We start from the raw sequence: 24,859 nt of genomic DNA on the forward strand, positions 1-24,859 counted from the left end.
CTGAGGGATGGATGTGGGGGTGAGGTGAGGGAGAGCCAAGGATGACAGTGGATGTTGGCTGCCAGTCATGGAAGGGAGAAGGGGAACTGGAAGAATAGGTGTGAGGAGAGAGGCTGAGTTTTGGGGCTGGAGCTGCAGGCGCACTTGGGATATTCAGGGGAAAGTTCCAGTGGCTGGAGGGATAAATGGATCTGGAGGAGGAAGAACCTCTCTGAGATCTGCATTTGTGAGTCATAACCAAAGTCATGGGTCTGGAAGAGACGTCCCAGAGGGGTGACTGGAGGGCAAGAAGAGTAGCCTTGGGCAGATTATGGGTGTCAGCCTCTCCATGGCCCTTACCTGACCTCACACTGCCCCACCTGTCACCTGACCTTCCACCAGAGCCTCGCAGGGGGCCTATGCTAACTGGCCCTGGGCCTTGGCTCCCCATCAGTGGGCAATGAGGAGGAACCACTTGACCATAGGTAGACTTGGCTGCTGTTCTTGGCCAATGTGAGCCCAAGCAGAGCTCCTGAGTGGGGGGGCAGGGATCCTCTAGGGCAGCTGCCGCCTCCGGTAGTGCTGTAGGCCCTCCTGCAGCACACGGGTCCCCATGCCCTGCTCAGAGTCCAGAAACAGCCCCTGCTGCCCTCAGTGTAGATGGGTTGTCTGGGGTTTGGACAAGTGGTGGAGGGGGTCCCACAGCAAAGGTGCCAGGGCACCTAGTGCCTTAGTTCTTGGTGGTTCTGCACTCAGGGCTCAGGCACTCACTGTCATCTTTGCCCAGGTGTCCCCCATATAGGATGGCATTTCAGATAACCCTCTTATCGTCCATGAGAGTCTAGTGAGCAAATCCAATGAGCTGTCTCCTGGGTCTAACTTCATTTTCCATGAGAGATCCCTGCCCAGCCCCCAGAATAAACCAGTGGAGGTAACAAGCTCTGTGGGCAAGGATTTAATCCAGTGCTCTCCCCTAATGACCCCCATAGCTCCCAGCTGGGCCCAAGCCTGCCTGGGGGCCCTCAGTTCCACTCTCCCATGGAAGGCACAGATTCTGAAGGTCTCCAAGACATGAGAGTTAGCCCCTGCTGTCTGGAAGCTCGCAGTGTGCTTTGGAAGGTTCCTCTAATCCCAAAAAAGAAGTGGAGCCCTTTAGGTCTTACATGCTTGGGGCCCTGAGAGTGGCAGAGGGGGCAGGCTGTGGGGCTGGGGGCAGGCTGAGGAACAGCAAGCCCAGTGGACAGGGGAGATCGGGGAAAGCTTCCTGGAGGAAGGAGTGTGGCTGGGCCCTGAACAATAGAACATGACTTTCCCATTCAAAAAACCTTTTTACTTTGAAATATTTTAGATCTACAGAAGAGTCTTAAGGTGGTACAGAGAGTTCCTCAATACCCTTCTCCCAGTTTCCCTAGATGTGAATACATTGCTTAGCTATGATGCTTTTACCAAAACTAGGACATGAATGCTGGTACAACACTATTACACTATAAACTTTATTTAGATTTCAGCAGTTTTTGATTATGGTCCTTTCTCTGTTCCAGAATCCCGTGCACGCTGCCATGTTGCCTTTAGCTGTCACGTGTCCATAGTGACAGTTTCTCAGTCTGTCCTCACTTTGCCTGACCTTGAAAATTTTGAATACCAGTTGAATATTCTGAAGAACATCCATCAAGTTGGGTTTGTCGATGTTTTCTCACGATCAGCCTGGGGTTATGAATTATGAGATTGCAACCTAGCTGATGGATCCTCAAGGCACCTGGGGTCACATGGTGGTACCGTGACTTATTGCCGCCGATGCTGATCTTGAACACATGGTAGAGGGGATGGATGTCTGCCAAGTTTCCCCACAGTAAAGATGCTGGTCTTCCTTTTCCATATTCTGTTAGAAGAGAGACACGAGTCTAGCTCACGGTCAAGGAGAGGTGACTCAAGCTCTCCCTTCTAGAGGGAGGAACAGCAAAGAATTTGTGGGCACAGTTAAAACCACCGCATTAGTTAATAAATATTTGGGGGGTATATTCAGGCCATGCAAAGGTCCCAATTCTTAAAGTTTTGTCTGCTAATTCGAGCATCTGTCTATGGATCTTGCCCGGACTAATGATTCCTGAGGCGCCCTCATGGCAATTTTTAAATTCTTCCTTCCTCATACATTTATTATCTGGAATTGTTCTGTAAGGAAGATTCGTCCCTTCTCTGCCATTTATTTATTTTCTATCATCACAGACTCATGCTTATTTATTTTACTCCTTAGGTTAAAACCTAGTACTATCACTATTTATTTTGTGGCTCAGATTGTTTTAACTTTGTCCGCTGGGAGCTCTTTCAAGTTGGCTCCTGTGTTCTTTTGACATATTCGTATCTTTCGTTTGTTTGACTTCTTTGATTTCTGGCATTACAGGGTGCTCCAAGGCCATCTTGCATTTTCTTTGCCCCAGCCCTAGAACCAGCCATTTCTCCAGAGAGTTCTAACTCCTTTTATTTAGAAAATCAGATCTAGGTGATAGATGTGCTAGTTGTTACTAGGGTATGACTACTTCTAGGTCCTCACAGTGGACAGGGTGAGGAAATATATGAATGTTCTAATCCATCTATAGCTATTTCTCTCTCTTATGTCTATATCCACCCAACCGTCCATCCAACGTCCATCCACCCATCCACTCATCCACCCATCCAACATCCATCCATCCTTCCATCCATCCAATCATCCATCCACCCATCCAATGTCCATCCACCCATCCAACCATCCATCCATCCACCTACTTAGCTATCATCTACTTATCTTCAATAATCACTAGTTCATACTGATATGCCGCCCCCCACCCCAGACTCTAATGCAGCAATGCATCATCTGTTCTTGTTTCCATTTGCTTATTTGTAACTTTTTCCTTTGACGAGGAGGAGCCTGGCTCCCATACCTGCAATCATGTGCGTGTTCAATCCTGGTACCTCCACAAAGCAGTTTCAGAATTCTTGGTTTGGACCCTTGTGAGAAACTCAGTTACCAACTAGAGTACAAGGCTCCTGTGCAACCCTTTTTGTCTTTAGTTTGATAAACCAAACTCTGTTTTCCAAGGTTAAATTGGTCAGGTCCTTTCTCCCAGCCCAACTCAGGGAGGTTATGTCATACATGTGCAGTGTAATTAGATTTTGTTGTCACAGTCTGCCTTACATCCTGGGATTCTCTGACATCTTAGTTGACTATTTTAAATTTGCCTACAGTCAAGCCACTCTCTGTAGTGTGCAGTTCTAAGGGTTTTCAGAAATGCAGAGTCATGTATCCATCACCCTAGTACCGTAGGGAACTGTTCCATCACTTGAAAAATTCCCCTTCTTTGACCCCTTTTAAGTCATACTGTTTTCCAGAATGTCTGTATGTTTTTACAATCCCAGTGGCATCGAGTGAGTATTCCTCTAGGTTCACATCTTCATCAGAATTTGGTATTGTTCATTAAAAAAAATTCAGCCATTTGAGAAGGTGTGTCTTGTATTTCTTTGTGGTTTTAATTTCCATTTCCCTAATGACTACTGGTGTTGAACATCTTTTCATATGCTTATTTGCCATTCACATATATTCTTTTGTGAAGCGTCTGTTCCGGATTTTTTTGTCCTCTTCCTTAAAATGTTTTTTGTTTTGTTTTGTTTTGCTTAAATGTTCCTTATGCTCTGGATTTAAGTCCTTAATTGAATATGTGATTTGCAAATCTTTTCTTCTAGTCGGTGGGTTGTCTTTTCATTCTCTTAACAGTTTCTCAGAGCAAAAGTTTCTAATCTTGATGGAGTCCAACGCACCAATTTTTTCTTTTATGAGCCGTGCTTTTGGTGTAGTACCTAAAAACTCATTGTCAGGCTAAAAGTCATGCAGATTTTCTCTGATGTTTTCTTGTAGAAGGTTTATAGTTTTATGTTTTACATTTAGGTCTATGATTCACTTGAAGTTAATTTTGGTTTAAGGTGTGAGGTTTGTATAAGTTTCATGTTTTTATGTATGGATGCTCTGTTTCCATTGAGTTGTTTTTATATGTTTGTCAAAAATCAGTTGACTATATTTGTATGGGTATACTTTTGGGCTCTCTATTTTGTTCCATTGATCGATAAGTCTGTCCTTTTGCCAATATCTTACTCTCCTGATTAACTCTCTCTATGGGTAAATCTTGAAATCGAATAGTGGCAGTTATCCAATTTTGTTCTTCTTTTTCAGAATTGTTCTGGCTATTCTAGTTCTTTTACCTTTCCATGTACATTTTTCAATGAGCTTGTTGACATATAAAATAGATCTTGCTGAGATTTTGATGGAGATTACATAGGATTTATTTATTTATTTATTTTTTAAAATATGGAACGCTTCACGAATTTGCGTGTCATCCTTGCGCAGGGGCCATGCTAATCTTCTCTGTATCGTTCCAATTTTAGTATATGTGCTGCCGAAGCGAGCACATTACATAGGATTTATAATCAGACTGGAAAGAAGTGATATTTTCACAATGTTTAGACTCACAATTCATGAAAAAAACTTTTCTCTCTCCATTTGTTTAGATCTTTGCTTTCTTTCATCCTTGTTCTATAGTTTTCATCATACAGATCCTGTGCACATTTTGTTAGACTTATATCTAAGTATTTCACTGGGGGCTATATTTTAAATTGTATTGTTTTTTTAAATTTTACGTTGCAGTTGTTCTCTGTGAATACATAGTAGGCACATGATTAATTTTTGTACTTTGTAATTCACTTAGCTTAGTTCACTTAGCTTAATTCACTTAGCCTTTTTGGTGCGTTCTTTGGAATTTATTATTAGATAATCATATCATCTGCAAATAGAGACAATTTTATTTCTTCCTTTCCATTTTTATTTTTCCTTTTAATTTTTCTTGTCTTATTGCACTGTCTAGGACTTTCAGTATGATGATGAATAAGTGATGAGGAAAGACGTCCTTGCCTTGTTCCTGATCTTAGGAGAAGACTTTAAATCTCTCATCATTTACTACAATGTTAGCTACAGTTTTTGTATGTGTCTTTTATTCAGTTAAAGAAATTCCTTTCTGCTCCTAGGTTGCCAAGAGTTTTTCTTAAGAATCAATGCTGAATTTGTCAAGCATCGTCTTCTGCATCCAATGACGTGATCATATGTTTGACATGGTAGGTCTAAGTGTGGATCTTTTTGAGAGTTTATCCTCTTGAGAGTTTACTGAACTTCTTGGATACATGGATTTATGTTTTTCTTCAAGTTTGGGGAGTTTTTTGGCTATTGTTTCTTTGAGTCTTCTTTCTGCCTCCCCCCACCCGTCCACCTCCTCCTGGAACTCACATTGTGTATATGCTGATATGCCTGAGGATACTCCACATGTCTCTGAGGCTCTGTTCATTTTTCTTCTTTATTTTTTCTTTTTGTTCTTCAGACTGGATGATCTCAATTTACTTATCTTCAGGTTTTCAGATTCTTTCTTTTGCATTGTTAAATCTGCTGTGAAGTTCCTCTAGAGGATTTTTAATTTCAGTTACAGTTTTCAAACTCCAGAATTTTTATTTGGTACTTTTTAATATTTTTAATCTCTTTAATACTTTTAATATTCCCAATTTGGTGAGACATTATTCTCACGACATGGATTTCTTTAGCTATCTGACTATATTTTAAATAGTCAAAGCTTTTATCTACTACATCCAACATCTGGGCTTCCTCAGGAATAGTTTTATTGATTACTTCCCCTGCCCCATGTATGGGCCGGCCATACTTTCTTCTTCTTCATTTTTTTAAAAGATTTTATTTATTTATGAGAGAGAGGGAGAGGGAGAGAGAGAGAGCAAGTGCAGTGAGAGGAACAGAGAGAGAGAGAGGGACAAGCAGATTCCGTGCCAAGCACCAAACCTGACATGGGGCTCGATCTCAGCACCCTGAGATCATGATCTGAGCTGAAACCCAGAGTCAGATGCTTAATCAACTGAGCCACCCAGGTGCCCCCTTTCTTACTTCTTTTTACATTTTGTAATTTGTTGTTAAGCACTGGACATTTTAAATAATATAATGTGGCAACTTTGGAAATAAGATTCTTCCCCCTCCAAAAGTTTGTTATAGTTGCTCGTTGTAATTATTCATTTAGTGCCTTTTCTGAACTAATTCTGTAAAGTCTATATTCTTTGTTCTATGTGGCCAGTGAAGTCTCTTTTCAGTTAGCTTAATGGTCGGTTAATGATTAGGCAGAGACTTCCTTAAACACTTGGAACTAATAAATCTCCCAGTCTTTGCTGACAGCTCTGTGTGCATGTGGAGTCATGTCTTCAGCACTGAGCCAGGGAGCACAAACTCTGCCTTAGCTTTTATCTCCTGCCAGCGAAGAGTCTTAAGTTCAGTCAAAGATGAGAGCTTAGGGCCTTGTCATATCTTTTCTGAGCATGCACACATCCCTGGGCATGTGCCAGCCCTAGGCACATACATGGACTTCTCGGTCCCCAGGAAATCTTGGGAACTTTTCAAAGTCTCTATGAACATCTTATTCCCCAACTCTGCCTTTTAAGCTCTCTTAAATTGGTTGACCCAACTGTCACCCTCTACCCCAATCAGCCACAAAGTTAAAATATTTGCTTATAATTGTTTTTGACAAATGTAGCCTCTATACTCGGAGGAAAAGATCTTTTGGTACCTGAGCAATTTCTGAGTCAGTTCAAATACAGTCTTGCAAAGGAGGTCCTCCGGGGAATCACTCGGCAGGTCAAATATGACAATTCTCTGCGAGTGAGGCTTTGAAAGCACTCCAGCTCTATTCTACTTCCTTTGGTGACTGCCACGGTGCAGTGGGAGTGCAGACCGTTATTTTTCAAAGCTATCGTGGAGCTGGAGAGTGGCTCTTTGGACTAGAACAAGTTGAGATGTCACAAAGTGTGCTCTTTTTTTTTTTTCCTTAAAATTCAGCTGCTTTTCTTGAATAAATGCTCCTTGGATTCCTGTATAAACATTGGGTTAATTTCTAGAATTCTGAAGAAGTGGATTCTGACAGTGTTTCCCTTCACGCAGATGTACTGCGGGCTTGGCATGTATTTCTGCCTCTCCCCACAGGAGCAGAGCCTTTTATTTTCGTGTTCCACTCCCTCACCTGCACTGGGTTCCAATTAGTGCCCCCCAGCTACAGCTTTGTCATCCTTTTGCATATTACCGTCCGGCTCCCTCTGAGAGATGGGAGATGGGTTTTGGCAGAGTTTCAGCAGTGGCTGCTGCTCTCTCCTTCCAGCCAGTACCACTGGGGAAACAGAAAGGGTGGGTGGGGGGGGAGTTTCTCTGGATTGTCCCTGACCTCTGTGAGCTCCCGGTGGGTTTCTGAATGATGCAGACACCCCTATGTCCACAGCTCCCAGAGCATTCACATTCTCAGGCTAGCCTTCAGCAATTAGTTAGAATTTCCAGCTGAATCCTCTTACTGGCTCATCTGATGTCTGGGGGTCACTATTGCAGGGGAGCAAACACTTGGGTCTGCTGCTCCCTACAGGCACCTGTCTCCTCCCAGATTCTGGTGAGTTTGTGGTGGACTCCATTCTCAGATGGATTTAAGAAAAGTCATTAATTTGCGTTTGTCCTGTCATACAATTGGGAGTGATGCTCTTTCCAGCTCTCTGCCTCCAAGAAGCCCAAACCACAGGTGCTTCCCAAGTCTCTACTGCGTCCTGCTTGCTAGCCAATAGCGCATTGGCCAAACTAGGTCACATGGCTGACTTATGGATTCAGGAGTGGGGAAATGGACGTCACCTCTTCAGAGACAGGAACTCCAAATTAGATGGAAGGGGCATGGGCATAGGAGGGTGAGATGAATGAAGCCATTTGTTCTGATATGAGGCACTCCCCTGGAGGTGGAGAGATGACGACTTGAACCTCGTAACATGATGGGATTCAGAGGGGATGCTGCACTCAGCTGAGTGGGGCTCAGGGAAGGCTGCCCCCAACTGAAGACACCTGATTGGGATACAGGGCCCAAGAAAGAGGAGGAGGGGATGGCGGTCCCATCTGGGACTCACCCATCTTTAGGTAGCAGCTCAGGTCTCAGCCTCCTGGCTTGGACTCTCTGGCTCTGGAGCACACCCCTCCCTCAAGCCCTTGCTGAAATCCGGTCTTGAGGTCCAGGCTCAGACTTTGAGCCTAGGGCTGGGGCACTTTGGGCGCCCATAGACCGAGGGCTTCTCTCACCAGAGCCTTGACTCTCTTTTTCGATTGTTTGCGACCTTCCGTCTTTAGAGCTCTAGGGGACAAGTGTGTGTTTGGACTCTGGGCCAGGCACAGAATGGGCTGCCTGGCTGGCTGGAGCCATGGACGGATGGTCCCAGGAGAAGGGCAGGGAGGGGTTATCTAACTTCCTTTTGCTGATACAGAAATAGGGGCTCAGTCCAGAGAGGTAAGTTGCAACCCCCCAGGGGCTGGCCAGGGGAAGGCTGGACATCCCAACCCTCAGGCCAGCACTGCTCTGACTTGGGCTTGAAGGGTCCGGGCGTCAGGAAAGTGGCTGGCCTACTTCTTCTGGGCTTAAGGGAGGGGATGGCTAATAGCCCACTCATCGGCATCCCTCAGCTTGGAAGTTGTGCTAACTCCTGAGAAACCCCACTGCTAAGCCCAGCCCAGGGACAATTCGCACTGGCTCGAGAAGGAGAAGAGATGTGGGCACTTCCTGGGGCCATGCTCTGCGCTAGCTCTTTCCGCACTCGGCTCTCCCAATGTCCTCTGAGGTGAGACTGAGCCCCATTTACAGATGTGGAAATTGAGGCTCAGATTGGGGAAGTGACTCGGCCAGGTTTCATGGTAGAGCTGGAGCTCGAACCCAGTCTCAGTACCACCACAGCTATCCTGAAAATGCCACCTGTGCGCCTGCCTCACCTTGGCCAGCTGTGAGCACACACTGGTCCCGTGTTGGGTCAGGATGAGCTGTTTGCCTCTGGAAGCCCCTTCTTGACCGGGAGGCTCTCCAAACCCCTCGATGACAGACCCAAAGACCACTGGACAGCGCAAGGCTAAATGTCTGACTCAGGCTTGGGTGTCAGGAAGGCCGTCTGCAGGACGCGGCTGAGAGGCGATCTGAGGGGCATTGCGGGGTGGGCGGGAGGAACAGCAGGGGCAGAGTGCGAGGCCGTGCGAGGGCCTGCTCCGGGAAGGCCGAGGCTGGGCACACGGCGGGGGTGGGGGACAGGGTTGGGCACACAGGCAGGGCCTCGAACGCTGGGGCAGGGGCACGGGCACATGAGAAGGGCATCTACTTGCCCCTCACTCTAAGAAGAGCTGTTGAGGCCAAGGGCATCCCTGCTGCACGGCACCCACTTGGGGTGTCCTCCTCTCTCCTTCTCCCTGAACTCAGGCTGCCCGAGCACCCACTCCCCTGCAGCGGGCATCATCCTCCCTGGGACCTCTGGATCTTGGGAGCCCCCCACCCCAGCCCTGCCCCGGCCAGAGCCCCTCAGCATCATCCTTGATGCCCCGTTGCCAGGCTGGGGACATCTGATCGAGGGGCAGGAAGCCCCCCACCACTGCCTACGCTTCGCGCGGGGCCTCCCCCGACTCCCAGCACTGGCCTCCGTGTCGCCGTCTCCACAGTGGGGCTGGGAACCTGGCGCGGCCGGTGGGAAAGAGCGCCCACAGGACAGTTCGCTCCGGCCCCTGCTTCCGGAGAACTCAGTGAGGACCGCAGGTAAGGGGAGGAGAAGCCACGGCCGCTGCCCGGGCCCCCGCGGGCCTCCTCAGGGGAAAACGAAGCCCTGCGCGTCTGTACTGGGTGCTCGGACCCGCGCGAATCACAGCTGCACGGAGAGCGGACGGCCCGGCGTAGGTCAGGTTCAGAGAAAAATCACAGGCGATGAAGCGGAGAGAAGACGCCACACCCCAGATTCCAACGTGGGCAGCAGGGGCTCCCTGTGGCCAAGCCGGGGGTGGGGGGTGCTGGGTCTGGGCCGACCCGCAAGGCCAGAGTCCGGCAGGGGGGCCTCTGCCTGGCTCGGAGCTGGCGCAGCCTCCCCGTGAGCCGCCCCCCGCCCCCAGTCTGGGGTCCAGTGTGAACTGAGGCTGGAACCCAGGACACAAGGAGACGGAGGGGACAGTGAAACATCTTCACGGACAGAGAGGGCCTGTGGCGGCCGCCGCTCCTCTTTCCACACCTCATGCACTTTGGAGCCCGGAGCCTCCCTGAACTCGGGCCACTTTAGCCCGTAGCCTACGTGGACCTTGCGCAGGGGTAGGAGGGGTCTCGGCCCAGGGGATTCTCCACCGGAGCCACCTGGACTGGGGTGACAGTGGGGGGTCCTTGCACTCACCCCTCCCTGACAGTGTGTGGCCACGCAACTCAGGGGTAGTTAGCCCGGCTGCCTCTCCCTACTCCCTTCCAGAAGTCAGCAAACTCTGTCTCCCATTTGCTTCACGAAAGGTGGTGAGGACTGCAGGGATTTAAAAGTTCTCTTAGCTTGTCAGACCCTGTCATGTCTGAGGAAGGGTCCCTCCTCCAACGGTCACCGACAGGTGCCTCCAGTCAGCCGCCAGCCAGGCCAGAACGAGGCCGGACTTAGACGTGAGCTGGTGCCCGTGTCTTCAGGGCAGAGAGGCGGCCGTGCGGACAAGCCCAGCAGAGGCACCGACCTCACCCAGGACACAGGAAGGCCTTCTGGGTTCCCCAGGCTCTTATGAATAAAAATCTCCAGGAATCCCAAGTTTTTAAGCATTTTATCATTGGGGGTTCTTATGAACCCTTAAGAATCATTCCCACAAAGACTAACAGCTTTATTTGCTCCAACCAAGTGCAGGGTCTCCCAGCTCAGGGGGCCCCGAAGCTGCTTGCAGACACCCCTCCCGTGTCGGGGCCACGGGGCAGCTCTGAGCCTTCACCGCCGGGAAGGACACAGGGCTGGCTGTGCTTCTGGAGACACGCTGAATGTTCACGACCCTCCCCCCACCCCACCCCGATTCTGGGATTTCGTTAGTCTTAGGGACAGGCCTCGTGGTCCCGGCTGGTCCCCGCCGGATGCGCCACAGCAGTCACCTACTGGAGGAAGGCCCGGAGGAAGTCGTTGTAGGAGATTTTGGAAGACAGCGTCTTGTCGTAATACTCCAGGATGTGGAAGAACTCCTCCTCCGAGAGGTTGATGCTGTACTGTCTCAGGACCTGCCGGACAGAGCCCCCCAGACAGAGTACCCGCTGGCCTGTGCGCTCAAGGAGGTGGGCTGCCAGCAAGGGGCCGGCCACATGCCGCCCCTCCGACGCCCCGTCCCAACATCCCATCTCCAGAGCGGCCCCAGCAGCCCTCTCCCCGCACCGCACATGCCCCTCCCTTCCCCCCCCACCCCACTTCCCTCCCTCCCTCCTGCCTCCTCTCTCCTCTGCCCTCACCCTGCCAAGGGTCAGAGTATGCATCATGGGTGTCAAACTGGAGACTCTTCCTGTCCTATGGAAGCTGCTGGTTCTCCCCACCCTCCCCTCCCCGAATAGAAGGTTAAGAGCCATCGCCTCCCTGCAGGGTAGTGGGGCTGGTCAACACGTTCAGGCAAGGTAGATGGACAGAGAGTAGAGCGGTAGGTGGGAGACCTGGCCACAGGGCCTTAACGAGGGCGGGACCTCAGGGTGCAGCCCACCTGGGAGGAGGGCAGGACAGCAGGTGCAGGGAGCCGGGTGTGGCTGATCTGACAGTAATACGGCCCATGGCGGAGCTGGCTGCCCACCTGCAGTGGCTGCCCCCTCCCCCTCAGTGAGCAGACCCCCTGGTCTTCACCAGGCTGCTATGTGTGCGGCTAAAAGGCCACACTTCTCAGCCTTTCTCGGAGCTAGGTATGTTCTAGCCAGTTAAACCCAAGTGAGAACGTGATGGAGGACCTCTGGGAAGCCTCCTCTAAATTAAAGGTGCTGGCCCCTTTGGACTACAGACGTGATGCTGGGGCCCCAGCAACCACCACAGACCACGAGGCAACCTTGTGGAAGGAAGCCAGGTGCTAAGGATGGTAGAGCAAGAACAATGGGGTCCCCAGGGACTGTCCAGCACCGAGCTAGCTCTTGCTAGCCCGGGGCCTCTTTTATGTGACAGAGAAACAGACTTCCACTGCGTTTAAGCTGCTGGGTCCCCCCTGTGACATGCAGCTAAGACAGACCCTAATAGATGGTCTCCCTCATAAGTAAAAGTAAAGATTAAGTTATGGATTTCCTATCTTGGAAATATATGTGTTATAATTTGTTTCTAACAGGAGGCTAGAACACAGGGCTGGAAGAGCCCGAGATTCCTCCGGGCAGTGGGACGACAGGCCCCGCCAAGGAAGCTGAGCCTGCGTATCCCTGACTCCCAGCTCGTCTCCGAATCTGGCTCTGTTGAGGCCACATCTCCCTTTCGAGTACTCCCTTCCCTCTGCCACCCACCCCCAAGTGCCTGGGATGCAGACAGGACCCTGTTTCCTTCCCCTCTTGGCCTGGAGACGGAAGGAGAAGGCCAGGCTGAGAGTTGACTTGAGCCCAAAGTAAAGACAAACAGTTTGAGCTGGAAAGCCACTGGGGTTTGGGGGGGGTGGGGGGTGGCCTGAGGGCAGGTGTCCCCGGGGGAGCTGCTGGGACGTCCCCTCCACCTTCCGGCAGCCCCATCGGCCCACCCACCAACTTCTGCTCATGTTCCCGACTTGAAGGGAGAGGGTTTTACTTTTAAAATTTGTTTTAATTGAAGGCAGAGATGAACCTGAGGGAAACATTTTTGGAAGTACATTTTGAGGTCATCGCCCTTTGGCTTTTTGAACATCCTTCCTGACTGCAGCACGTGATTTTGAATCTAACGTTCGGACCACAGTTACGTTCTCAACCTCCATGGCTGGGCGGGCCAGAGAAAGCGGGAAGGCAGGGATCAGGGCCCAGAATCTGCTACGTCAACGAGTTCTACGTGATTCGGAAAGTGGGAGTTCTGACTCGGCCTTGAGTGTGGCCCATTTCTCTGGTCTGGGGGGAGGTGCCTGCGGCCCCCGTGGACCCCGCGTCCTAGGAGTGTTACACACTCCCACAGGCACGCCGGAGGCGCCAGAGTTCACACTGCAGGGGAGAGCGGCTGGGCCAGCTGCTGTGGGGAGGCGGCCGGCGCCACGGGGAGGGCGGCTGGGGGAGGAGAGGGGAGACCGTCTCCCAGGAGGCAGCACTGGCCTCTGCTGGCCGAGGTCCCATAGCTGGGACCCTGCTTTATTGAGCTCCTGCTCTGGGGGTCTTGCAGGGTGGACGCAGGCCCTGGTTCCCCCATGAAGACCACGGGCCCAGCCTTGTGTGGGGTCCGGCCCGGGCTCCAAGCACCAGTGGCCCCTGTAGTGGTGTCCGGAGGGCTCAGGTCATGTCCCCGCAGGGTTCTAGAAAATTTCAGGGAGGAGAACCTGGGGTCTGCAGGTGAGGGGCACGGGACAACTTCGGGGCCCCAAGGAAATGAGGCCCAGGATAGCCGCTCACACCTGGGCCTTCACCAGGGAGGTGAGGGCTCCTCTTTTGAGGTTTTCTGGCCACTGGCATGTGGCTGGTTCTCCCGGTGCAGACATAACAGACACCCTAGAGCTGAGCTCACCTTCCTGAAATCAGCCACACTTAGAAGCCCCGTCCCGCCCTCATCGTGGGCTTTGAAGGTGCGCCTCATCGGCCTCCAGCAGTGCACAATTTTGGGCTGAATACGCAGTAAAGCTGAATAAAAGGAAGAAGTCTCAGCACCAGATTCTTTCTGGGAAAAAAAACACACACAGAAACCAAGAAGCGGTGAGAATGGAGCTTCTGAATGGGTAGTGTGGGGCAGACAGACTCAGCCCTGCGGCCGTGAGCTCCCCTTGAGGACCTTCGACCTGTTTTGCCCCTGCTCATCCCTACCCTGGGCTACCCTGGTCCACTCCCCTCTAGAACGGGGCCTCCAAGCAGAGCTCATGGCCATACTGGCAGATCACCAACCCTGCTGTTCATTACGTGTCACTTACTCCCCACCTGCTTCCCTCGCCTGGGAGGAAGGTGGCGGCGTTGATCCCCATTTCACAGAGTGGGAGACGGGAGGCTCAGAGAAGTGAAGGGGCAGGACCAGGACAGATCCGGGCTCTGCTCCTCTCAGGTTAGGGAGGAGAGAGGGGGCCAGGGAGAGATAGCTGGCCGATTGCAAAATACTTTGAGGTAAAAAGATTTCAGTTTGGGTCTTCTAAATAGGTTATGATAATGAACAGAGTTTAAAAAAAAATCACAAGGTTGTAATTATATCTTGTAATTAGATAGTACACTACACTGTGATTATTTCATTTAGGTGCTATTAGATTGAAAACAAGGTATTTTAGCATGATTTCGCCTTAACACATGTCTGAATATCACAGAGGTGAACTGTAGGCAATAATGTGTAACACATTTTGGGAAGGTTTAATTTTAACATGGCTTTACATAAAACAAATTAGTGCAAAGTTAAATTGCTTTCAATTTCCCCATCATTTAGCACCTACGATGGAAACTCACCAGATACCCTCTAGCTTTAGTTAGCTCCCGATGTACCCGATCTGCACTCGAGAAAGAAAGGATTCTGTGCTTTCCTGGCTCTTCCCACACCCATGCGTGGCTCAAGGCAGGCTCTTCCCATCCTAGCTTAGGGTAGCTCGGGCGTGGCTGGAAAGCGGGGTCCCACCTGGCTTCCCCAGAGGGCTGTCCCTGCAGAGAAGATCCCCAAAGAACTAGAAAAAGAAATGGTGGGACTGGAACATGGACCAGGACCAGCAGCAGGCGGGGCAGGCCTTCTGGAGGTGTTGGCCGCACGCTTTCCTAGGAAAGGCCCTGAGAATTGTCTCCCTCCTATCACTCGCACCCAGGGTAGGGACGGGGTGGAAGGCCAGACTCTTTCTGGCACAGAGTGGCAGCTGTAGTCCCTTCTGGGGTAATGTCCAGAGCTGGGGCGGGGTTGGGGGGCGGGCAGTGAGACAGCACACGGGCAGCACGCTGGTATCTGCCCCGAGGCTCAGCTCCCAGTGGGGCCGTCTTGGAGCACCTGTCGCTTCACTGCCAGGAGACTAGGAGTCAGCTTTTTGACCCCTCAGTGCAGATGGGCAGTCTCTGCACAGGGGAGGTTTCAGAAGGGGCCTTAGAACCCAGCAGCTTCCTCCCTCATTTTCAGGAGGGGAAACTGAGGCCCGGAGAGGGGGAGGAAGGCCAGAGCTGGCAGGGGCCTTGCAGGCTGTGCAGTTTCCAGAGCTCGCACCTGTGCTCCTGGGTCCCCTGAAGATGTAAGGAAGACAGTCTTCTCTCCGCTCACAGCAAAACCGAGTTAGAGAAACAACTGTCTTAATCTTAGCTTTTCCTGCCGTCACTTGGCCTAAGCCTCTGATGCTAGCTCTCATTTAAAGCAGGAACTGCACAAAGATGACACCCGATTCTGCACAAAATCACATGCAAATTTAGCTGCATAGAAACGTTCTGCATGGGTCTACTGTTTGCTGGGTTGACCCAGCGTGACCCTGCTGCTCCCGGGCGTGACGGGGACCTGCGGGGAGCGGCCAGGGTGGGGCGGTCCACCCTGCACGCGGGTCCCTACAGCTGCGTCCCGGGGTGCTGGAGCTGTTTGCCCCCCGAGCTGGCCACGCTAGCTGCACTTGCCCTTCAGTTCAGTATCACAGATGATGGAGAAGCAGCAGGGAAAGCTGTTGTTGGTTTGTTTGCATTGTGTTTCGGAGAGACGGGAGAACGGCGAGTCCGTGAGAACAGGCTGGACTGGGTGTGAGTGGGGATCACAAAACTGATAAATAATGGAGAGAAAAGGTAAAAACCCAGGACGGTGCCCTCCACCTGCTATTTAGGCATCTTGTGGTTCTCATTCCTCTTCAAAAAAACAAAAAGGAAATTATAGACAATGCATTGTGGTTACAGTTTATGCAAGAAAGATGATGAGTCTCCAACCCCCCCTTCCCCCAACCCAGAGGAAAGGGTCTGGCCTGCCCCAGAGGCTTGAACATACATGGATGTTTCCATTAAAAATGTTTCACTTTGGGATGCCTGGGTGGCTCAGTGGGTTAAAGCCTCTGCCTTCGCCTCAGGTCATGATCCCGGGATCGAGTCCCACTTCAGGCTCTTTGCTCAGCGGGGAGCCTGCTTTTCCTTCTGCCTGCTATACCCCCTGCTTGTGCCCTCTCTCTCTCTTTCTCTGACAAATAAATACATAATATCTTAAAAAAAAAGAAAGAGACATGTACATTGTCCTGGGTTATCCTGGGGGACCCAATCCAATCACCCGAGTCCTTAAAACACAGACTCTTTTGTAGTGAAAGAAAAAAAAAAGTTTCATTTCTGTTTGCAAAACGGGCGGGTGTCTCCTGGTGCTGGGGGAGGAGCCAGAGAGCCAGGCTACTGTCCCCAGTCTTGGGTCTCCAGGCGCTCACAGGGCTCCAGAAGGAGAGAAAGAAAATCTCTGGGTTATTTCCAAGGAAGGAACTTTTGAGCTGTTTGCGAAGCTCTCAAAGCCTTTACCTGCACCTCTTGCCTCCCTGAGGAAGCCACCAGCTCGCTGGCTTTGCGCCCACGGAGCAGACCCTGGGGTCGTGTGCCCGCCTGGAAAGTGCTGGGGCTGTACAGGCCTTTATGTAATGGAGAAGATGGGACAACAGAGACTTGCTTGACAAGTGTCTACATACTCGCATTATATGTACACGCACCCATCACACGCACTATCATGGGAACACGTGCACGCATCACGAGTCATGTGTACACATCCACATGCGTAGATCACACGAATACAGTACACACCCATCACACCTGTCCACATATATTGCACACACGTGATATACAGATACCATGATTATCACGCATGTGTGATTTGCATGTATATGTGTATAGAGAAAATCTGAGTCCATTTTCGGGGTCCGAGGGGAGGTGGCAGTGAGACCGGGGACATCTGACAGGTGGGTCCTCACTGGCCAGTGGCCCCTCCCAGAGGCTCCATGCCCACTGTGCCCCCCATGGCTATGAAGCCAGATAATCCGAATTTACAATGACTTGGGAGAGGTGAGAAAGCCTTTCGAGCCCCACGCATTGCCGGAGGGTGACTCTGCCTACCATCTTATGTGCATTCTGAATTTTCATTCTCTGCATCAGGGAGGTTTCCTTCGCTTTCAGCAGGAGGACACAGCTCTGGATGAAGTCGCAGTACGCAAACCTCCCGTTGTTCTTCAAATCGTACTTCACGACGAGCTGCTGGCATTCCTCTTTGCTTATGTCCAGACTGAACTTCTCCACAAGAGCTAAAGACAGAAACACCGGTTCAGCTGCTGGCGATTTGTTCACTCATTCATTTGTTCATGCCCGCATTCGTTCATCTCCTGCTGAGGGGCTCGGGGCTGGGTCCTGGCTCACAGGCTCATGGTGGGTATGGCTGGACAGACACGGAAGCAGACAGGCAGGTGCACGGCAAACTCCACGCGGCGAGGAGGGAGGGGTCCCCTGCATCCTGCTGGGCCCTCGCTGGCCTGGTGCTGCAGCCGCCACTGCTGTGGTCCCAGCGGTACAGTCAGAGCACAGAGGAAGCCGTGCTGAGGGACGGGGAGGGACAGAGTCGGAGCGCTGCTTGCTAGGGCTGGGGAGGAAAAGCACCGGAAGTGACTTTCTGTATATAAACGGTGCCTTCAAACCAAACACAGGCTGGAAGACACCAAGTGCAATGTGCAACCCGAGGTCCTTCTGCCTTTGCACGGAAGAGACAGCAGATCGCGATGCTGACCAGGACACGCGGGGCGGGACGGGGCTGGGCTGGGGAGCCTCCAGGGGCGGCCCGGCTCTGCTGCTCCGACTTGCAGAAAGTCATCAGCAGGGCTCAGGACATACAGAAGGACTTCTGAAAATTAGTAAGTGTACATTTTACAGCATGGAATTTTGGACGTGCTACTGAAGCCAGACTAGCTGAGCAGGATAATGGATGGGCGGCTTCAGCGGGTTCCTGGGTAAAAACTAAACACAGCGACGAGACAAGCTAAGGTTCGTCAGCCTCAAAATCAGAAGAATTAACTAAAAACCAAATGGAACTCAAACATGCATGAAAACCAACATTGCTGATTTGGTTTTAGCAAAACATGTCATGTAAAATCAGTGGAACAATGCTTATTATTGATTTCATCTTTTATATTTAATTTAGAAATGGTTATTTTTCATAGGAGCTGTTCACTTACAGGGTTCACACCTTGTTTCGTTCGCACACTTTTTTTTTTTAAAAGATTTTATTATTTATTTGACAGAGAGAGAGATCACAAGTAGGCAGAGAGGCAGGCAGAGAGAGAGAGGGGGAAACAGACTCCCTACCAAGAGGAGAGCCGGATGTGGGGCTCGATCCCAGGACCCTGGGATCATGACCTGACCTGAAGGCAGAGGATTTAACCCACTGAGCCACCCAGGCACCCCCGTTCGCACACTTTTAACCCGTGATTATCATGAAAGTGATTTATATGAATATTGGAGGTTCTTGAGAAAAACATTTTCCTTAAAAAGGGACCTAAAGATTGGTCAGGAGGAGGGGGAGCTGACCACAGGGGGCTTCAAGCAGGGGAGCGACAAGGTCAGATTTACCTTTATGTAACGTAAAATGCTGCATAAATCACATGCAACCATGAGGCGAACTATAAACCCAGATGATGTCATTTGAACAGCTCATCAAAGCGATCAATAGGGCAAAGAAGATACCCTGGTGGGCTGGCCTGTCCCCAGCCGTGGCCCTCCTCCACCTGTCCCATCTCCACCAGCTCTCCAAGCCTGTGAACCTTTCATGCCGCCCGGAGACCACAAGCAAGTCCGTGATTTCTCACGCTGAGAACACCACGGCGGGCAGACTTGGTCATGTGGGCATGAACAGGCCCTGTGGTGGGTTGAGGTGCTTTAGGAATTCTTGTCCCCCTAGGCAGCATTTACGGATGTCCCCAGCCTGCCTCGGCGGGGGAGGGGGAGGGAATGGGCTTGTGCCAGCAGGTGACACTCCAGGAGAACGCACCCAGGAATTCAGCTGTGGTGACCTCGCCCTGCTTGTTCACGTCCTTCTCTTTGCATTCCTTCAGGAACTCTCTCCAGCAGCCCTGGATTTGCTTCCGGAGCTTGCTCTCTATGGGCTCGCAGTTCTGCAAGGGTAGGGGGCCTGGCGCCGAGCCGGCACTGGCGGGGGTCTAGAGAGAAAGGAACGGAAATTGTCTCGTAATGTGAGATTCAAAATGGAAATCATGAGACAAACTTACAGGCAGGGCTCAGGTTTGGGGTTCAAGATTTCACAGGCAGTATTAGCTCAGAAATAAAGGAGGAGCAAAACAGAGATGGTATCCTGCCATTTGTTACTTCCATCGGTGGGCTGTATTGGCGCCTAAATGCAATGACCAACATAGTTTTGGAAATAAACCGTAGCCAAGATTCAAGTATACGGAGATGTTATTTAGATATATTACTGGTGTGTGAGTGTGTGTGTGTGTGTATGTGTGTGTGGTGACAAGAACATATTTTTCACCAGAGGAAGAGTCTTATCAAAGAAAGGGAGTCACTTGTTATTTTCATGGATGTCTAATCCTGCACTCCCTTCCAGAATGTGCAATATTGTGAAATTATGTGAAATTATGAGGCCATTCTCGGTCTATTGTATTATCCATTTAAATACGGGGAATGAACTGGATGTAGCCCATGCATCCTCCGTCCTAAGGTTATCTGCTACAGTAACCAACTCAGCTAAATTCCTGCTCTTTCTCCGGAATCCTGTACCACCTGCGCCTTCCCCATCTGGGTGGACGTAACACCTTTCTTCTAGGTGCTCAGGCCAAAACCTCAGAAGCCATCCTGGACTCTCTCTCTCTCAAGCCAACACCTAATCTGTTGGGACATCCTATTGGCTTTACCTCAAAGACACATCCAGCATCTGACCTCTGGCCACCAGCTCCCCACTGCCCACCTCGCTTGGCGCCACCAGGCCTCTCCCTGGACCACTGCAGCCTCTCCCTACTCCTTGCTTCTTCTGCCCACGCCTCCAGCATCCGCTCCACGCACCGCCCCTACTCAACACACAGACAGGCGCCTTTATACGGAGGCTTGCTGTCCATATCACTGTTCTGCTTGAGCACCTGCAGGGCTCCACCCTGGCATTGAAAGCCCAGGTCCTTGCTGTGCCCGCACCTCCCCCCCCACCCTCGCCACAGCGTGTTTCCTGCGGCTGCCATAACAGAGCTACAGACTTGGTGGCTTAAAACAGCACACGGTAATTCTCTCCCGGTTCTGGAGGTCAGAAGCCTGAAATGGGTCCCACTGAGCTAAAATCAGGGTGTCAGTAGGATTGAGTGCTTTCCGAGGTTCTAAGGGAGAATCCGTTTCTTACCTTTTCCAGCATGTAGACGTGCCCACACTCCTGAGCTTGTGGTCCCTTCCTGAACCTTCCAAGTCAGCAGCATCAGGTGGCCCTTTCTCCAATGGCGTCTCTCTGACACTTCCCTTCTGCCTCTGTCTCCCCGTGTACAGACCCTTGTGGGTGCCTTGGGCCTTCCTGGCCACTTCAGAATAATCCTGTCTTAAGTCAGCTGGTGGGCACCTTTAATTCCATCTGTAGCCCTGATTCTCCGTTGCCATGTAAGGTGACATATTATAGCTCCCAGAAATTAGGACATGGACATCTTTGGGGTCCTCCTGACCCCCCACCCTTCATTCTGCTCTACTCACTGTCTTCATCTTGTTAAATACTTATTATTCACCGTTTCTTGGCTATTATTCCAAGAATGTAAACTCCATAAGGGCAGGCACCTTTGTTCATTCTCAGCTCTAGAATAAAGATGCAGCACATAGTAGGTGTGCAGTAAATGTGCATCGACTGAAGGAAGGATAACTTCTGTCTCTGAGCGCTCACCACGCACGAAGCCCAGCAATGGCGGCCCTAAGTACATGGCTGGGATACTCTCAAGCCCCCTTCCCCGGAGACACCATCATCCTTCCCACAGATGAGGCAAGAGCCTCCATAAATCTGGCCTCTTTCTTGTGCCCCAGGCTCAGCCTGGGGACAGAGCCACAACATTAGACAGGCCTTGGTTTGAAATTGGGTCTCTCTGCATCTAATGTAAGGATACCTATTCGAGCCTCAGTATCTTCAGCTGTAAAATGGGAGCAACACTTCACAGCAGGGCACATAGTTGGGGCCTTGTACACACTGCCTCCCTACCACGGGGCATTTGCTTTCCTGCCTGATGAAACCCCAGCTTGCTGACATCTAGAGTCTCCTGCCCCTGCTCCTGTACCCATTTCTCACCCTAAAGCCGCCTTATTCCTCCTTCCACACCCCATACCTCCCTTCCACCCACCCTCTCCCCAATCTTTCCTCACACCTCCGCCCTTCCTTCTCCAGGCAGGTGAGTGCTAAGGACACACCTGTGGGCTCCTCTCCTGTGTCCCTACTCCAGGTTCTGCCCAGGTGACCTTCTCAGTCACCTGTCCCTTAGAGACTCTAGGCCCCTTAGGTCCAGGGGCGTTGGGGGCTTTGGGGCCCTGGTGACGGCGACACGACATCAAGGACTCACACATGGGTGGCTCGGAGGTTTCAACCCAGGCTTCAGGTCGTGAGTGGGCGATGACACTGCAGACCTGCTTCTGTATGAGACTTCGGGAACACTGCTGCCCCTTTGGGCCTTGACGGAACTGCCAGTGGTCGGCGGTGTTGCCATTCTCTCGGAGCTGAACATGCTCAGGAAGTCCGGGTACTTCAGCCTGCCCTTGGCATTGACCGGCATCTCGCTCCACAGTCTGTCAAACTGGCAAAGAAGCAGACGTCAGTCCCCAGTGTGAGCGTTTAAGAGCCCAACGGAGTCTCCCGCGGCGCCCCTGAGACGCGGGCGGGAGCTGGGGAAGGCCAGCGCTCACAGCAGAGGTCCGAGACCCACATCTATTTAAAAAAAAATTGAAAAGGGGGGGAACCCCACTTGGTCTGTGCTTGATGGAAGCCTCTGAAAGACGAACAGGATTATTCATTCAAGAGGATTCATTCGTTCAAGAGGATTACTCATGGCTTCCTCAGGACAAATTTTAATTGAATTGTGCCCTTAGTGAGTAGTTGAAGCCATTAAATGTTGTGATGAGTCACAGAGCCTGAGCTGCGTGTATATAAGGACACTGTGGGGGGAAATGCAAATCAAAGCCTGGTCCACCGTGGTCCTGGGGAGGGCCAGCCGGACTCATTGCTCTTCCTTGCAGGTACCTGAGTTCTGCCATGGTCCCCGCTGTGCTCACAGCCGTAGTATGCGGCCCACAGAGGACCAGAGCTGCCTCCCCACCGGCTGGAAAAGGGAAACCAGAGTGAAGCGTGTGGCTTTGGGTTGGTTCCAGGCTGTGTCTGGACCATATGAGCACAGATAGAGAGCAAAGTGACCCCAGCATCCTACCTGAGCCACTTTTGATGACTGAGGGCTTTCGGGGAACTAAGAAGAGGGGTAACTTAATTCTGAGTTGGTTTTTAGGGCCTTTCAGAACTGGTAGGGCCCCAGATTCCAGCACATGCCAAGGGGAGCGGTGTCCCCTCCTTCCTGTGGGCCTTGGCCTTGGCCAGCGCTTTTGGCCTCCGGGTTTCCCAAAGGCAGTGATGAGAGACCCTGCTGGCTCTGTTTGAAATTCTGGAAATGAAGCACTGAGGGGTGGGGAAGAGACAGGGAATGTTCCAGGCCCTGAGAAGGGAAACAGGTTTAGTCTGGGACAATATTCTTGATTAATGTTTTAAACTTTTTATTTCAAAAGAATAGTAGATTTTCAGGAAGTTACAAGGATGGCTCCAAGAGGTGCTGCGTGGAAATGAGAGACCTTGAGAAAGTGGCTCACCACGTGGTCTCAGAGAGAATTCACCATCACCAAGGGCAGTGACCACCTCCAACTGTCTCCCTTCAGGAAGGTTCTCCCAACCCCCCAGAACAGATGACTGGCATGCTTCTCTACCTTCTCCCCTTGTGCTGAAGCCACCCATGCAAGTGACATCGCCCTTCCTGGTCCTGAAGCTCTCTGAAGATTGTCCGAGACTCATCTTCGAACGTTGAGCATCTCACAAAAGGACTAGCCCACAGCAGGTGCTCTGGAAATGTTTGCTCAACTGCTGAAAGTCCTTCAAAACTCACAGAAGACTGACCAGACAATGGTAAGATTCTTTAAAAATGAGGGGGGACAGAGGGCACAAAGCCATATTGTGATCCCAGTCCTCATGCAGGGCTTTCAGGAAACACAGTGAGATGTGGCTGAATAAGAGGAAGTGGGTTGTGGAGGGCTCTCCTGCGTGTCTGCGTTAGCAACACGGGGGAGGAAGGAGGAGGCAGGTCATGTTATCAAGGGTAAATGCAAAGGAGGGTGTGAATGCTTGAGGATGCGGTGAACACCTGGAGCATGGAAGCAAGGTTATTTATGGAACCACAAGGACAATAATGGTGTCCCCTGGTCTGCCAGGAGGAGCAGGGAGGGACCAACTCCTAATTAGATCTTGTGGTACAAGTGAAAGTCAAGGCAGGACCACGGAAATCCTCTCTGCACCATGAAGGGCAGAATGAACGCTGCCAGGAGGACGTGGAATTGGATGGGTGGGAAGTGGAAGCCCACACACAGCCCCTCAATCTTGATAGGTCCGTACACCCAAGAACACCGACCGAGGCGAAGGATGCGGCACAGGACGGAGGCTGCTGGGGGCTGCGGGGACTGGAGAGACATCAAGAGGACCGGAAACGGGCACCACGAGAGCGCGTTCTGAAATGACAGGCCTGGGAGCCGGGCGCGAAACCCAGGCAAAATTCTGGCGGTTTGTGAACGAGCTGAAAGTGAGTCCGTTTCCACGTCACGGTGGCAGATCGTGCGCTTCCTGCAACGTCCCCTCCCACGCGGTAGCAGCCGCCTCCCGGACACCGAAAAACACGTGACTCCGGGGTCCACTGCTGTGATGGGGAAACTGCCGGACAGCGCCCCTCCCAGCCCACAACAAGAGAAAGTCAAATATTTACCAGATCAGAACGTGTGAGGCTCATCAGAGAGGGGAGGCTCCAGGGAGCCCAGGGGACCGAATGTCACCGAGCCCCAAGTCTCCAGGAGAACCGGACACCCCAGCCCTCACGCCTGGCAGAGCTCGGGAGGAAATCGGCTACAATGTTAACAGATCCGTCCAGGGCAAGTGTGGGCAGGCACCAGGGGCTGAACTGGCCGGGGGGCCCAGACACAGGTCACGCTCACGCTCACACGCTCTCCTCCACCCGCCCCTGTCGCGGCTCCGGAGACAATGCGAACGACGACGGCATAGACAGACTCGCTTCTCCAGAGCCTTGGCTCAGGGGAAGTGAAAGCCTAAAGCCGCTGGGGGAGGCATAGCAAAACCCACTCAAGACCAGGACCCCTGGGGGAGGGAAGGAAGAAGCAAACCCGTCTGCCTCTAGGAGGGGTAGGAACTCCTTCCCTCAGGGCCCAGCCACGGATCCATGGCGCCTGGGGGAAGGATGTCAGCAAAAGGCCTGGAGGAGGGGGGGGCAACCCCAGAGTCTGCACCTGTACAGAGCAAAGGTCAGAGGTCAGTGACGCTGGCAGGAGGATGGGAGGATTAGGAACTCTCTTGCCCGAGACCCACCACAGAGACAAGATCTCGTCTGACTGCCACGGAAGGGGTATCAGGGGTGGGAACGTGGCAGAGGTGCCGGCTCTGGGGCCAACACACAGCGGAGGCCGTCTCCTGCTGGAGGAGTCTGTGCCTGTGCACCGCGCACCCTCAGGGTAATGGCAGCAACAGCAAACTCAAACAAAGTTCAAGGACAATGAAGCCCAGAGAGGTGGAGTAACTTGTCCAAGGACACACAGCTGGACAAGTGCAGAAGCAGCACTGAAACCCAGGTCTGCCTGTCTGAAGGGCTGTTTGTTATTTGCCTGCGTGTTTCTCACCTCCTAGAGGCGTCTGTTAAAGAAACGCCATGTCTGAAATG

At 51.6% G+C, this 24,859-nt stretch overlaps 1 protein-coding gene and 1 non-coding gene across 9 annotated transcripts in view; both read right to left on the bottom strand.

Annotated features, from left to right (window-relative positions):
- Positions 1-4,306: 4,306 nt before the first annotated feature.
- LOC125108054 (U6 spliceosomal RNA) lies at positions 4,307-4,413 on the bottom strand. The gene has a single exon (XR_007129744.1). It is a non-coding gene; the product is annotated as a U6 spliceosomal RNA (small nuclear RNA).
- A 6,226-nt stretch (positions 4,414-10,639) lies between these two features.
- Positions 10,640-24,859, bottom strand: part of EFCAB6 (EF-hand calcium binding domain 6) — a 221,050-nt gene continuing 206,830 nt past the window's right edge. For 7 of the 8 annotated variants that reach the window (XM_047742933.1, XM_047742934.1, XM_047742931.1 and 4 more), the window contains 5 exons: positions 21,452-21,682; positions 18,910-19,078; positions 16,992-17,176; positions 13,498-13,647; positions 10,640-11,090 (listed from right to left, as the gene is read on the bottom strand). In XM_047742933.1, the coding sequence (XP_047598889.1) occupies positions 10,968-11,090; positions 13,498-13,647; positions 16,992-17,176; positions 18,910-19,078; positions 21,452-21,682 (858 nt within the window). In that variant the 3' untranslated portion in view covers positions 10,640-10,967. Of the gene's footprint in view, positions 11,091-13,497; positions 13,648-16,991; positions 17,177-18,909; positions 19,079-21,451; positions 21,683-24,859 lie in introns of those variants that run through there. The other variant, XM_047742932.1, reaches the window with a different exon arrangement.

Source organism: Lutra lutra, chromosome 8, assembly GCF_902655055.1.
Source record: "Lutra lutra chromosome 8, mLutLut1.2, whole genome shotgun sequence".
Lineage (NCBI taxonomy): Eukaryota > Metazoa > Chordata > Mammalia > Carnivora > Mustelidae > Lutra > Lutra lutra.